Source organism: Pleurodeles waltl, chromosome 1_2 (assembly GCF_031143425.1).
Source record: "Pleurodeles waltl isolate 20211129_DDA chromosome 1_2, aPleWal1.hap1.20221129, whole genome shotgun sequence".
Classification (NCBI taxonomy): domain Eukaryota; kingdom Metazoa; phylum Chordata; class Amphibia; order Caudata; family Salamandridae; genus Pleurodeles; species Pleurodeles waltl.
Window position 1 is genome coordinate 690,149,450 of NC_090437.1, and position 16,111 is coordinate 690,165,560.

The window sequence follows — 16,111 nt, forward strand, 5'->3', positions numbered from 1 at the left end:
CAGTTTTTGCACAGATTGTCATAGATGCCGGGTGGCCTCATGCCAAGTGTGATTTTTTAACCAGCCCTGGTTGTTTGGGCAGCGGACTACTTTTCTTGCTACGATTTGCAAGCCGGTACGTCTAATGGTAAAAGCAAAACTATATGTCCGAGCTGTTGACGAAAAAGTAAGGACTGGTGACAAGAGTTTTTCAGCATAATTATCAGCTTTACATTTCACCATCATCTACTTACGGTGCAATATCACCCTTGATTGCGAGTAGCACCATCTCCCTTCTAAGATGTGCATGAATGCCTACCTGTTGGCCATCAGTATAGGTCTCTATGCACTATAACCACCCGCAGTTGTTCAAAAGCCACATTTTGAAATATGTTTAAAGGCAGGGAATACCCTAAATGGTCCGACGTGGTTTAGCACAGTAGGGTCACGTGTTTTTTTTTTTTTTTAGCACATCAGAATGCAGTAATCTGGGAATTACGATGTTAATTATCTTGGTGAGCCCAGTGGCAATTATCTATGTGAACTCCTGTGGGTACAGAAGATAAACCTAAGCCAAACGAGTGCAGCCATCTGACTTTAGTGATCCTAAAGCCAAGAACACCTCCCTGCTCATTCTCCAGACTGAGAAAGAATTATTCAGATCTGTAGTCTCAAAAATTGGCAAATTGTATCTCCTTGACTTGCAGGAAGAAAGTATTGTAAACATTGCTAGTATCAACCGAAGGAGTAAGCTGCTGTTTTAGGCAAAAATGATTCAGGAACATTTGTGTAATCTGTGAAAGTCCTTAGTTTATTGGAACCTTTTTGAGTTTTTCTATTCGACTATTTATTTTGAAGTTTTGTGTTCTCTGTATTTCATAATGTATCGATGGAATATACCACAGCCAGAAATGGCATTTGTCAAAAAAATCCTGAAAACAGTTTTCGTCAGAAATGTTGCTTTTTGAAATGTAAATTCTATTTATCTTTTGCAGCATCCACTTCGCGCACGTGTGTGTTTTTTTGTTTTTTTTGTGTTAAAGTTCAGTTACATTCTAGGGCACCACTGTGGTTTCTTTCTTTGATTGTCCTCCCTTCTGCTTTTCCAGGTGTGAATGGAAACAGGTGCTTCAATGCCTCCATGATTCTTGAGAAATACAAAGTAGGAAAGGTGATTGGTGATGGCAACTTTGCTGTGGTGAAGGAATGCGTAGAACGGTGAGCACTCAACACCATGCACCATCTAGAACTACTTGTCTGCCTTGTTTACTTTAACTCTTTTATAGGCAATGTTTTTATAGGGTGAAGAAGCTATTTTAGAGGTTATATGAAGACTGTGTTTAAAAAACACATTTCCTCCGTAGAATACAGATTGTTCCTATTGTCCCGCAAATTGCAGCGAATTTTTACAAGTTTAACCATACTAAAATGTGACGCTAAGTGTGAAGCATCTTTGCCAGTAGTTCGAGATTGTGATGCAAGTGCGGACGTTAGTATGTTTTATTGTTGCTGGAATTTGCTTGCTCCAGCTTCTACAGTAAAGAAAGCTATATCAATCATCCTGCTCCATTCCCTTTAGAAATGTCCATTAGTGGTTGTTTATGTTAAAGTATGTTTTTGGGCTTCACTACAAAAGCTTAAAAAAAATCTTTAAGGCCTCTTTTGCTAGTTTTTCTTCTTGTTGACATTTTATCCAGCGTAGCACGCTATAAAAACATCAGCTTTCGGTTCTGAATTTTTCCCAGAGATATATTTTTGTAGGTTTGTAGATAATCCCAGGAAATGGTTTGCTTACATTTTTTTCCAAGATGTTATTAAGATAATATGCCTTTCTACATTTTAGACTGCCAGATTGTAACTATGACAGCACAGCTGTTCCAGCTGCATATCGAGAGCATGTGTTTTGTATTGTGCTGTGTTAACGTCTGGTTTGCGTTCCTGTTCAAATCTAGTATTTTTGAGTTGTGTATCGGTCCAGTTAGACCGTACTTTAGGGTTAGTGTGATATTTAATTGAACGTAATTTCCACATCTTCATTTAATACAATGCAACACTGAATGGAGCATTCACAAAGGAATGCTATCAGATTGAGTTCTCAAGGGGTTGATTCATGAGACTAATGGGGGTCCATGGCAGAATGGTGAAGAAAGTGGTTCCATTGGCGAGAGTTTAAATTAAGCAGTTAAGACCTGCCCGCCTTTCACACTGCACATTCCTTCACAATTTCAATGCAAACGTGGACAATAGGGCCCTGGGAACCCGAAGGGTTTGTCACAGCATCACAAATGATGACAACCAGCAGATCAAGCCGTATCTCTTGAGGCCTACAGGCCACCTGCTGTGCAAAGAACTGCCTCTACTGCAGCTACAAAATTAGTTTGTTGTGGGTTTCCATATTGAAAAGGACACAAGCCCCGTTCCAGTTCCTTTTACTTCCAGTTTATTGTTTCACAACCAGGCAGACTTGCAAACACACTTTTCTGTGTACAGTGGGAGTACCAGCTCAACTATCTACCATTCCTTTTGTCACTTGGGTCTAGTATTCTCAGGAAGCTAAATCAAAACTCAACGTATCTCCCCTTTAGGAGGAAAGAAAAACGAAAAACATAACAATGAAATCAAAAGGCAAACGATTGTCCTCCAAATAAAGCAAATTTACCTGGGAAGCAAGATAAAGTACAACTGTACAGCAACTTTGAAAGAAGTAAAGCTACAACAAAAAGGCCATAGGAACTCAATAACTAAACATGATGAAGTAAACTACATAAATTACCAAGAACACACTTCTTGAAATTAGCTGGTCTGCTTCACAAGCCTTTTAGTCGAATTAGGAGGAAACATCTTATATGTACCTTGATAATTGGCCATCTCCTAAGTAGTGTGTGAGCCTCTAACTCCTTTTTTCATTCTTTGCACACACTTAGACAGCAGCAATTTGTTGCAGACTTCTCCAGTCTCCAAAACAACCACATTCTTTTTAACTGCCTTAATTTTGAAAGGTTCTCTTTAACCAGATCTACCTTTCGGCACCCAACTTGGTCCTTTCACATATCCCAACTCACCCAGACTCCAATTTCTCCTTCCCACGCAGTTGTTAGTGTTAAAACATTCACAATATGTTCTTTGTTTATTTTTCACCTTACTTGGATCTCTTACCACCAATTTATTTTGACAACCCAACCAAAGAGGATTGAGTTTGGTCCCCACCACTCTCCCATTCGAGCACTGAACAGGAGAAACCTTAGTGCTGGTGTTCAGGGTCATACTGTGAACCCAGCTTCTCATCAATAATTTTGCTGAGAGAAATTCTCCTTTCACTTGCCACTTGTGCACGCTCCTTCACCAATTGGTTCATTCTTTCCACAAGGCCATTTGTCTGTAGTCAGCACAATGCATTACGATAATGTTCAATAGACAGATCTTTTAGAAAATTCATCATTTCACCTGTCACAAATTGAATACCATTCTCTGTAAATAACATCTTTAGAACACCCTTGCAAGTGCACACATCTTTTAGAAACACCAGAACATATTTGGTATTAGCAGAGCTCACAGAACATGCTGTTACCTACTTGGAAGTATAGACCATAAGGACAAGAACAAATCTTTCCCCTTGTGACAACAAATCAAAAGGCCCAATTATTTTGAGACCTAATTTTCTCCAGGGTTCTTCAGGGATACTCATGGGGGAAAGTGGAGTAGTTCCAACCGGTCTAGATTTGTCCCTGCCTGCACATTGCAAGAAATCCTTCTTGACCACTTCAATTTCTTTATCCAAATCGGGCCCCCAATATATCTGTCACTTTACTATTGATGAGATTTCTATCTAGATGCCCTTCATGAGCTAAATTTACACTTTTGCTTCTCAAGACACACAGGAGGCACAAGGCGATCAGCATGATATAATTTTGCTTACATAATACATAATTTATGCTTAAACCTCCAGAAATCCTTGCCCTCAGCCACTTGTCAGCACATTATTCCATAACACATTCTCCTCTCCTCTTTTCTCATTCTTTTTTTAATGCAGTTTCTTTGATCCACATTACATAGTCACTCAGTTTTAACTCCACCGACTTCTCCAAAGGTAACCTAGACATACTGTCGGCAGATGTGATCTTGGCACCTGGAAAAAATGTCACCTTAAAATTCAACTCCTTGACACCTTCTACCCACTTCTGAAAATCTGTATCTTGTGATAGGTCCTTAAAACAAATGACAGAACCCATAGGAACAACTTGAAAAGATGTATAGCCCACGTACATGTGAGGGCTTTCCTCTCCACCAGATAGTATCTCTCTTCAGTCCCTTTAAGGGAACATGAGGGAAAAGCTATTACTCTCTCATCATCCACAATTTGGGTTAAAACTTCCCCATAAACACTCAAACTCGCATCAGTGGTTAAGAAGTTTTTCTTAGAGATATCTAAATTGGGCAAAGAATCGGGCTGTCTGACAGTCCTCAGATCAGCTAAAACTGACACCGTTCTTAATAATAATCTTAAGAGTAACACAACCCTTGCAAAATTTAGTGCAGAATTAGAGTAATGCTTCACCAGTCCAAGAAAATACCTCACTTGACTAGTCAGAGGAGGAGGAGCAAATGACAATTGTTTCAGTAAGATCTAACTGGGGCTTACTTCATCAGAAATAGTGTGGCCTAAATATGACACTGTACCAACCCTGATTCTATATTTTTCTTGCTCAACCATTAAACCATTGGCTATTAGTCTAGTCAGAACCTGTCTTAAGATAGCATCATGACTGTCTTTACCATAAACAAGAATGTGGCACTGAACAAACAAGATGTTACTAATGTCCTTTAGAACATTTTCATGAGGCTTTGAAAAGAAGCAGAAGCTAGCTCAAAATTCAACCTAATGTACTTCAACGCACCCAGAGGTATAGCAAACAATGTAAGAGCTCTGAAATCTTTGTGAAGTAGCACCTGGTGATTAGTTGACGAGAGATCCATTACACTAAAAAATTTTGCAATATTCAGTAATGCTATTATGTCTGCTATATTTGACATTGGTTGCCGGCCGACCCAAAAACAACTGATCAGGTCTCTGAGAGAGACACGCATCCTCATATTGGTGCCCTTGTTCTTAGGCATTAAAATCACTGGTGCTGACTACTCAGAAGCCACAATTTTGTTAATTGCACCTAACATTAGTAAGCTGTTCAGCTCCTCTTTCAGGGGTTTTTAACATGAGGTTGGGTACTTTACTTGTCTTTTGCCCCACAGGTTTGATACTCTTATTCAGAATTATCCTATGCTTAAATCCTTTACAAAACTGAGTTAATTAGTGAAAACAGGAAACTCTCAAACTACATCCTGAACATCCCCAACATTAGCCACCAACAAAACATGGTCAGCAGAGTTAGGGTTGTGGGTGATACCCAGATCTTTCTGGTGGGCCCACCTGAGAAGGTTATCTCCACCTTTCCCCACACACATTTTTCCAGCTGTTTCTCTTGCTTTGAACTTTATGTGCGTAACAGTGTAAACTAGGGTCTCCAACCTTTTCTTTAGTAAGAGCTACTTCTGATCAGTGAAAATCATCATGAGCTACTGAAGGCTAAACAACTTGTGCATTGTTAGCAGACATTCCAAATCCCAGCTTCATTGATTTTAACTCTGTCCATAGAGCCAGATACTATGATTTGAACAAAATACTTTGATTATGGGCACTATGACAGGGTTATCCTGTGAGTCAGTGAGAGCATGGTCTTTCGGGATGTCTGAACATGTGTGCGTATGAATGCGATATTTGTGTCTGTGTGAATTACAGCCTGTGTTCTTTGTACTTGTGGCCCAGGACATACCTTTAGTCATACGTGGCAGAATAAGGAAGATCTTTCTGCACTTTAAATTCTCCCATTTAAAAAAAAAAAAATACAGTAGTTTTCACTTATACATATGGCACAGTGTCTACTGACCACTAGGAGCAAGAGGTCTTCAGTTTGTAAATGTGACCCTTTAAAATGGGAGAAAATTAAAATGAAGAGTTAACTTCATCTTTAAGGTAACTTTTTATCTGAATTTTCTCCAATTTAACAGCATTCAGAAGCATCACTTCTCACACTCCAATATTGAGTTGATAAGAACTTTCATAGAAGAGTTAAATACCTCAGTGCTTCAGTTCTTCACCTCTGTGTCCTAGCCAAGCCTGGGTCATAAATCTGACTGAGCACTGCTCATTATCAGGCTCTGCTCTTTGCAACCTGATGATAACAAACTAAAATAAACAACCTTCTGTTAAATTTAAAAGGAAAATGTGACCCTGTGCTTAGATAAAAATAAACTCAAGGCTGCAAGCTTCTGTGAAGGTGTCTGGGAGCTACGGGTAACTATAATTGACTGGTTGGCGACACCTGCTTTAAACAGATTCATACCAGCTATCACCTTTAAGATAGTAGTACTGCTAACAGTAAAGGTGCCTATAAATTGTGTAGCCTTTGGTCCCTGCAAACCTGTGCTAAATTTTACCACCCTTCCTGCAATAAAGGTTTCTACCATAACCCGTAGGAGTGTTAGAAAGGTGTACTGGACTGCTGCATCTATAACATTTGTATATGGCATCTTTCATGGTGCCAGGATTGCTGATACTTTTGGTTGTACCATTAGACAGTTTCGAAATTGCTGGAGAATCTGTAGGTTCATTAGACTCCTTGGTAGCTTCCAAAGCCAACACTCCACCAACCGTGCCTGGTGTATTACAGAGCATTTCCTTCCTTGACCCAGCAAGAGGTGTGTTCCATTCCTTTCACAATGTTTATGGCATCTGTTAAGGAAAGAAGTCTGTCTTGGACTTTAGGATTGTTGGTACAATGTATCAGTTGATATCTGAGTCTTCAATGTCAAAAATGTGTGCCAAACATTTTAGAGATTCAACATTATCTGCCACCATTTCATCTTTTTTAGTGTTCTAGTGAAAAATGTATGCCTTTCTATGACTATGTTGATGTGTGAATGGAAATGATTTTGTAAGATAGCTACAAACATTTTGTATATATCTCTAGGTGCCCTTTTTCCACTACCTATGTCCAGTACATCCAAACTGTCATAAATATTGCAACCTTCAATCCCAAGATTGTGAAATAACACTGCCTGCTGTCTTGCCAGGGAAAATATCTCCCCTCCTATGACTATTAAATAAGAGTCAAGCTGTTTTTTTCCAACTTTTCCAAGGTAAGATGGGTTATCCCATTTCAGACAGAAGTTCTGGAGGTTCCCATATATTCATAGTTGTCATATTAACGTTGGGTGTTGCCAAAACAAATAAGTAAAACAATTAGGTAAAATATTAAACTAAGATAATAAAGGCAAAATAACAAAGTAACTATCATAATTCTCTGACTCATCCTTCGGTGTCATACGACAAACCTCCTCCTAAACAATATAGCTCTCCAGATAAGCTCCATCAAACATAACCCTTAGATGCCAAGAGTTGGCACCTCTTGCTTTTCTCAAAGGTAAATGTCAACACAAAAAAACTAAATGTTCATGCCTGCTATCACCAAATAAAATCATAAGCAATTAATCTAGTACCTCATTTGTTTCCTTAACACATAGAGGGTGGTCCCTTGAAGAGAGAACCGTGGAGCTTAAAGGAAATCCACCATCATTATTGACACCAGGACGATCCCACCATTTCGTGGAGTGATGCCGCAATGCAGGGCTTCATGACACATCTGACATAACAGCACTGTTTATCATTGAGCGAAATGCTCAGGCTGGACGAAGGACATGAGCTTGATTGCTGATGCAGCCCAAAGTAAACAGTAAAAATGAAAATCCTCTTACTGCTTACCTTACTAAGATTTTCAGGCATTGAAGCAATATTGTTCCAAATGTTGTTTGCACTCCAGGGGCCCAATCTTGAGAAGTCATCCGTTGTCGATTGGAACGTGGGTTCTTGATCAATGTGTTTGGTGGAAACAGCTCGTCACCAGCATTGTGTGTCTGTATTAAAAAGGAAGCAAGGCCAGTTCCAGTTTCTTTTAATGCAAGTTGATTGTTCCATCAACCAGGCAGGTTTGAGCACCCCACTGTGTGCGCAGCAGGGGAACCAGATTAACTGCCTCCCATTCCTTCTGTCACTTTGGAACACATGTTCTAGTGTTCTCGGAATGACATAGTGCTATTCTAAAGCTAAATCAGAACATAAAGGTTTGTTCAAGCACTCCTTCTAAAGGTGTACTCGCACATTGCCACCTCCATTCCCTAAATGTATACTGTGTCTGAATCAGCAGTTTTTTTTTTTTTAACAGAAGCTACACTCCTTGCAAGAATCACCAGCCTCAAAAGTGGAGGAAGAGACCGTAATCTTACTTAGGTTCCTAGCTGCATGCATATCTAAGGTGCTCTGGAAGTAGCTTTTCTTTTTGCCTTTACCTACCCTCCCAACTAACCCGCCCATAACTGTCAAAGGCACGTCAATGGAAACTGGAAGTATGCGATAATTTGGAACATCAATTCTCAGAGAGGCTGAGCTTGGGTTGAAGGCATAACTCAGAAAAATGACTTATTACTAACAGCCATCCTGAGGATACTCATGAAATAGAGATTAACCCACTACTTCTGTGGTGCAACCCCAGAAGTTGGATTCTCCATTAAACACAAGAGGAAAAGCTTAACACAGTGATGGTAGTACTGGGGGGTTTGATGGCTTGCTGGGATCACAGGGAGGAAAGGGATGAAACAGGACACTAAGAAAAGGCAATATGGAGGTAGTACCAAGTCTAGAACAATCACTTGGGACAGGAACTATTCTTTAGAAAGCATTAATAGCCGGAAAATCAAGACTGGACATGTACATAAATGGAGTTTCATGATGCTTTCATAGAATTATTATAACTGAGGGGCTGACTCTGTAAAAGATGACTTGAGAACGGGCACCCCAAAGGCCACAGAATAAACAAATTTGAGATCCGAAACTTGATTTATTAGAGAAAGATACGTGTTTTCCGCTACCCTATTTCCTCTTGGCCTCCCCCATGTTCATTCCTAAGAGTGTTGACAGTGCATGGAGCAGTCAGTCAATTCCTGTATGATTTGGAACATGAGTTCACCTAATTTATCCTCGCAATAAGGTGAGTTTGTGGTGGAACACAGGTGGATAGGATAGATTGTGGTGTTCTCTTTAGATTGTGGTGTTTTCTTTAGATTGTGGTAAAGTCATATTAATAAATGAAAACCCAGTTGATAACATTTCACTGAGAAAATGCCCTGTTATAGTCAGCTGTTGAGATTACATTTCAAATCTAGAATTGTGGGGAGTCAAATTCAATGAGTACCAAGTTGCAAGGAGGGCTTGCAACGTTGTTTCCCAGTAAAAGGAGAATGTAGGAGGTAAGTTGGAAACCTACTTTTTGAGAACTCCCCGATATCTCCCTTGAACAGAGTGACCTCAGAATTACGCATCACTTTAGCCTTCAATTCCTCAAGACCCCAATCCATCATTGACTATGTTGTCATTTAATTGAAGCATATTTATATGAGGACACAGGCAACAAATACCTGAAAATACAGCACAGATCCCTGTTCCTAATATTAAACTAGGACAGAAAGATATCATAGGGCCTTTCCCTGAATCATCAAAAGTGAATATTTGAAATAAAAAAGATTGTGTTGGATGTCAGTATTGGTGGAAGACACACAGCTCTTTTTTTAAAATTGTCTGCAGGCATCTAGAACAAAACAAAAGAAGAAAGCTAAACATGTTTTTGTGAATTAATCCTTTGAAGGATATGTTGAAATCCTAGGAAAGAAAATGGACGTGGAAAAAATATAGAGAACACTCGATCAAAGGTAAATAAACAAAAGTCATAAAATATCCGACTAGATGAAGAATACAAAGCCAATGGGATACAAGAGTCATTAAAGAGCAAAGTGGAACATGTAAAACACTGACATGCAGTAATAATGAAAGCGCATCAGTCGATACTAGAGGATCATGCAGTACCTGTTGATGGTTCTCCAAACTGAAGATACAACTTACCCTCTCTAATGTCCAGTTTACAACTTGGTTAGGAAAAGGAAAACCTGATCTCTGGTTAGGGAATGTGGCATTTGGCTATTGACATCAAAGATTTCATATTTCTTGTAGGACATAGACAAAGACATAATCAAAAGAGTGACCCAGTGCAGTGGAGAAGCATTGACTCTTAGCAACAGAATTATAAAAGTGAGCACTGTAGATCTCCATTCTAAGATGGCAAAATGTGCAAACATTTAAGAAAGGCTGTGAACACCTTGATGTGAAACATATATAATGATGCGGACATTCTGAGTGTTAAAGAATGGCGCAAGGTACAAACCTCGAAATTATGTAGGAACCTAGAATAATTGTACCCATAACCATATTTGTGACATGAACAAATCTGAGAATGTACTATTATTCTGTTTGTCCAAAAATTGTGAATGGAGTAGTCTTCTGTGAACCAAATTATGTACTAATAGGTGGGTTCACTAAATATTGACTCCCAGGAGAATCGCAGAGCGATGCCTCGAATTACTATTCATTGGGCAGGTCACGATTTGTGACTCCCTGTGATTGGATAGAATCACAGGGATGCTGGCGTAAAAGTGACAGCAGACCACCACACCCATGATTGCATGTCACTAAGAGCACCCTTTTTTTTTTTAAAGCAGCCCGTGCCCCTTAAATGAACTTGTCCTGCTTTTTTTAAAACCCAATTAGTCAACGAAATTTCCATTTTTAAAACTTTCAAGGGTAGCAGACAGTGGTCGTGTGGGCCTTTGCTTACTGCCCCCAAAGCTGCCAGCAGGATCCCCAAAAAGGAAGATGTCCCAATTGTGAATCCATAACCACCCCAACTCAAGTGCCAGTAACTTATTAATGGGTTTGCATTGCAATTGTAATCGTAAACCATTGATACATTCCTTTCTGAGCCAGAAATAGCAGGGGGTGTCCTTTCACTCCCCCTCCTATTTCCAATTTGGAAAGGATTTCAAAAGTCCTTTTACAAGTCAGAGAAAGTTTTCCTGCTTGTAATAAGGTTTTTCTACATAAGGACAAACTCTGCCGTCACAGACCCTGTGAGCTATCTTTGTCTATATTTACAGTATCGAAATGGGAGAGAGCAGTCAGAACATTGCAGTGAGTTTCCTTGCCTTTACATCTTTCGTAAGTAATGCTGGTGTACATCTGCTTTGAGAGATGCAAGTAGTATATGGGAGGATGCACAAAGGGAGTGTGTTGTAATGAATGGCCCCAACGCAGATGATGTCTTCATTACGTGTTTATCAAGTACACAACATTAATGTGACCTCCACCTCGGCCAGCTTGAAGTAACCGTCCACAGGTGGAATCTCTAGTTACTAAGACACCGTTCCTATAACAACCTACCAACATTCTATTCTAACCAATTACACATTATAACATATCCTCCCCCTTTACATAATAACACCCTTTTGATTTAAAACAAAAGTACATTCACAAACAACACATAACTAAAATAGTTTGACATTCCACTTAAGGTATGTACCACTTTGAATATAACTATCTTACATAATCTTGCAAATACGAAGGAGGACGTCTTTGTCTCTGCTCCCTAGCAGGCAAACGTTCCTCCCCAGGATTTTGTACACAACTTGGAACCACTCGAGAAGATCCGGAACATTGTTCTACACCTGGAATAATGCTTGGAGATTCAATCCCTGATGTTTGGAAAGAAGGCACCCGTCTTTAAATCCTGTGTTGTTTCGTCACTGGATCTACCAACCTCAACATTAAATGCTAAAGGATTTGACCCAATCTCTTTAGTAGAACTCCGGCATTCTGAAATTACTCCTTCATTCTCACCCAACACTGACCCCTCACATTCACACCCCTGTGTACCAAACCTTGAGTCTTGCGCACCAAACCTAGCTACCCTCCTAAAATTCCACTTTTCACCATTTTCTAACATGACATGCCATCTGCCAATATGCTTAACTTGAAACGGCCCACAAAATGTGTTCAATCCTCCAACGCACCGTCCCGATTTTATTTTTACCCAATCACCAGGACTTATTTTTATTATGTGTTTCCTTTCACCCTCCTGACATTCCTGCTCCACACCATTTCCTTCCAGCAGAGATTTAATCCAAAACGGTGTTAATTTGGTACTAGGTTTCCTGCCCCGCATCTACTTAAAAGGCAAAGATACTAGCGTGTTGTGCACCGTAGACCGATAAGCCCACACCAAATCACTCACAACTTTTCCTGCACTTAGTCTATTCGCCAAAGCTAGTTGAATGGCACCCTTAACCAACCTATTAGCTCTTTCTACAGTGCCATTTCCCTGAGGATTATAGAGAGAAGTGCGTACATGTTTCACACCACATTCATTTAAGAACTGTTTAATTTGATCCAATGTAAGTTGAGTACCATTATCAGTGACGAGGCAATCAGGATAACCTTCCTCACTAAAAATCTCAGATAACACCCTTATTGTAGAGACCGTCGTCACCTCCGCCATAAACTTAACTACTAACCACTTAGTATTCAAATCAATCAAGACAAACGCAAACCTCTGACTATAACTCACACCTGCAATTGGACCAATAAAATCACCACAAACAGTATGCCAAGCTATGCCTGGATCCCGCATGGTCCCACACACAGTTTGTTTGCCCACCTTCAACCTTTTCTCACTCTCCATGCATGCAGAACACCTTTCCACCCAGTTTACCACATCATCGTCCATTCCTGGCCACCAAAACTCAGCCCTGAGGCGTTTTTTTTTTACATGGTTTGTCCTAAATGTCCTTCATGGGCTATATCAAATAACCTTTTCCAGACACCTACCGGAGGTATCAACCTTTCTCCCCGTACTAAAACTCCTTTGCCCAAGATAGATAACTCGTCCAAGACTTTACCATAAGGTCTAAGAGCTGGGGGTAACGTACTCTCTCTCCTTTCTCCTTCAACTATCATTTTGACTACTCCCTTCAGCACCTCATCATGTGTAAAAGCTTGTTCCCACTCTTCTTTACTCACCGCCCCCAAGGTCCAATGAATTACATCACAGACACTCGCAACTGCACCTTCACTCTTGTGTTTCAATACACCTTCTCCATCAACTACCTCCCAACCTAAAGGTAAGCGTGATAAACAGTCTGCCTGCACATTCTTCCACCCTGGTATGTATTCTAGGTTGTACATATATTCCTGTAACCTTGCAGCTAGTCGAGCCAGTCTTGCAGAACACTTGCCAGCACCACCAGAAGACAACATTTTCAACAAAGGTTTGTGGTCGGAACGTAGAGTCAGTCTCGTTCCCCATACGTAGACTCTGAAGTACTCCATTCCCCAAGCTGCGGCCAAAGCTTCTCTCTCAATAACGGAGTAATTGCGCTCTGAATCCGTTAAAGAACGCGAAGCAAATGCAACAGTCTTTTCACCTGTTGGGTGTGTTTGTGCTAGCACAGCCCCTATACCACATGCACTCGCATCCACTGTAATTGTAGATCTTTTGCCAATGTCAAAAGGAGTCAATATACCAGCGCAGCACACCTCCTCTTTAATGGCCTCAAAACACTCTTGTTGCACGTGGACCATGAAAATCTTGCCCCTTTCCTTAACAACACTCTAAAAATTTCAGTCTAGGAGGCAAAGTTCTTCACAAATTTAGAGTAATAATCTAACATCCCTAAAAAAGACCTCAATTGATCTTTGTCCTGCGGTGGTGGGGCCAATTTAATGGAATCAAGTAAGTTGTTTTTAGGCTTGATACCTTCCCCCAAAAGAGTATGCCCGAGATATTCTATCTCCCTGACTAAGAACACACATTTCTCCTTCGTCAAAGTTAACCCAGCATTAGAGATTCTGTCCAGAACCTGCTTCAAGGTGAAATTGTGATTCTCCACAGTGTCTCCAAAAATTAAGATATCATCCTGGAAAAATAGAACATTTTCCAATTCACGGAATACATCAGTCATTACTCTCTGAAACACACTAGCCGCTGAACACAACCCAAAAGGCATTTGTGTAAATTGGAACGTGCCTTCCATGGTTATGAAGGAGGTTAAGGATTTAGAGTCACCGTGCAATTTGATCTGATGATATGCATGCTTCAGATCTAGTTTCGTGAAGAATTTTCCACCCTTCAATAGAGTCAAAAGTTCCTTGATATTTGGGAGTGGAAAATTGTCTGCAACAACACATTGATTTAGGCTCCTCAAATCAACGCAAAATCTCAATTTGCCATCAGCTTTGCGTGTGATAACCACTGGAGAAATCCACTCTGACGTCTCCACTGGCTCAATTATTCCCCTTTTTAACATGTCACATATTAATTTGTTGACCTCCTCTCTTACCAGAACAGGTACTCTTCTAACTTTATGTTGAACAGGAATCGCCCCATGTTTCAATTTAATCTTATGCACATACCCTTTGAGTTCACCCATTTCCTCACAAAACACATTGGTGGTCATTCTGACCCTGGCGGTCTTTGACCGCCAGGGCGGAGGACCGCGGGAGCACCGCCGATAGGCCGGCGGTGCTCCAATGGGGATTCCGACCGCGGCGGTAAAGCCGCGGTCGGACCGGCACCACTGGCGGGCTCCCGCCAGTGTACCGCCGCCCCATTGAATCCTCCACGGCGGCGCAGCTTGCTGCACCGCCGCGGGGATTCCGACCCCCCCTACCGCCATCCAGATCCCGGCGGTCGGACCGCCGGGATCCGGATGGCGGTAGGGGGGGTCGCGGGGCCCCTGAGGGCCCCTGCAGTGCCCATGCCACTGGCATGGGCATTGCAGGGGCCCCCGTAAGAGGGCCCCTACATGTATTTCACTGTCTGCTGCGCAGACAGTGAAATACGCGACGGGTGCAACTGCACCCGTCGCACAGCTTCCACTCCGCCGGCTCGATTCCGAGCCGGCTTCATCGTGGAAGCCTCTTTCCCGCTGGGCTGGCTGGCGGTCTGAAGGCGACCGCCCGCCAGCCCAGCGGGAAAGTCAGAATGACCGCCGCGGTCTTTCGACCGCGGAACGGTAATCTGACGGCGGGACTTTGGCGGGCGGCCTCCGCCGCCCGCCAAGGTCAGAATGAGGGCCATTGTCTGCACCCCTAATAATGTCTTCCAATGTCACCTCCTGAACAACCATAACGGGATTCTCCACACGTGCATTTATAATGATGTGTAAATCGTATTGATGAGCCCACCCGAGGATCGGCGGACCTGCTTCTGCAACATATACTTTCCCTTGAATGATCCTTTCACCAAAGGTGATGTCAGCTACCATATAACCTATAATATCATTTTTTTCTCCCTGATACCCACCAGGGTTGATGTCTTTCGGCAATAACTTAATGTCTGGCCCCTTGGATCTGAATAAACCCTTAGGTATGATGGTATAAAGAGACCCAGAGTCAACCATTAAGTGAATTGCCTGTCCCTTAATAAGAAATTCAGCTGTGGGTCTTTGTTTCCTATTGCATTCATCCTCAACTATTAATACTCTGTCTGGGCATTCATTCAACCTATCGTCAGATCCTTCTGATAACACTGCTACTCTCATCTTTGCAGTACTTCGACACATCCTGGCAAAATGTCCTTTTTGGTTACACTTCCTACAATCCTTTCCCTTCGCAAAACAATTTCTTGCTCCAGTAACGTGGTTGTAGCTACCACAATTATTGCATGCTTTCCCAGTTGTTTTTACACTCTGACCACCTTTACTACTTTTGTATGCACTTGTACCACCTTTGCTGCTAAAAACTTCACTTTCTGTATGTTGACCGATGACTGACACACCAGTTTTTTCCTCCCTCTTATCCATTACCCTCATGCAGTATTCAGACACTTCTATTACCTTAGCTATCTCAATGGCATCTTTTAGAGTAGGATTCTTAGCAGCCCACAACCTTTCCTGTATTTTGCGACTGTTGCACTGTACTATAAGTTGATCGCGTATCATCTCCTCAGTCATTGGCCCAAACTGACATTTTAATGATAACTCTCTTAACCTAGTAACAAAGTCATCAATCGACTCCCCAGGACGTTGTGGCTGAGTATAAAATTTGTGTCGTCTAATCACAATATTTTGACCCTTTGCAAATCTAATTTCTAAGCGTTTACAAGCATCAGAATAAACATCTACGTCAGGTTGATCTTCT

General features: G+C 41.3%; 1 protein-coding gene across 5 annotated transcripts in view; it reads left to right on the forward strand.

Annotated features, from left to right (window-relative positions):
• DCLK2 (doublecortin like kinase 2) overlaps window positions 1-16,111 on the forward strand; it is a 482,935-nt gene that overhangs the window by 324,690 nt on the left and 142,134 nt on the right. For all 5 annotated transcript variants that reach the window (XR_011205402.1, XM_069242636.1, XM_069242637.1 and 2 more), the window contains one exon: window positions 1,089-1,197. Coding sequence is in view for 4 of the 5 variants with exons in the window: in XM_069242636.1 (XP_069098737.1) it covers window positions 1,089-1,197 (109 nt within the window). In the remaining variant the exon portion in view is untranslated. The remainder of the gene's footprint in view (window positions 1-1,088; window positions 1,198-16,111) is intronic.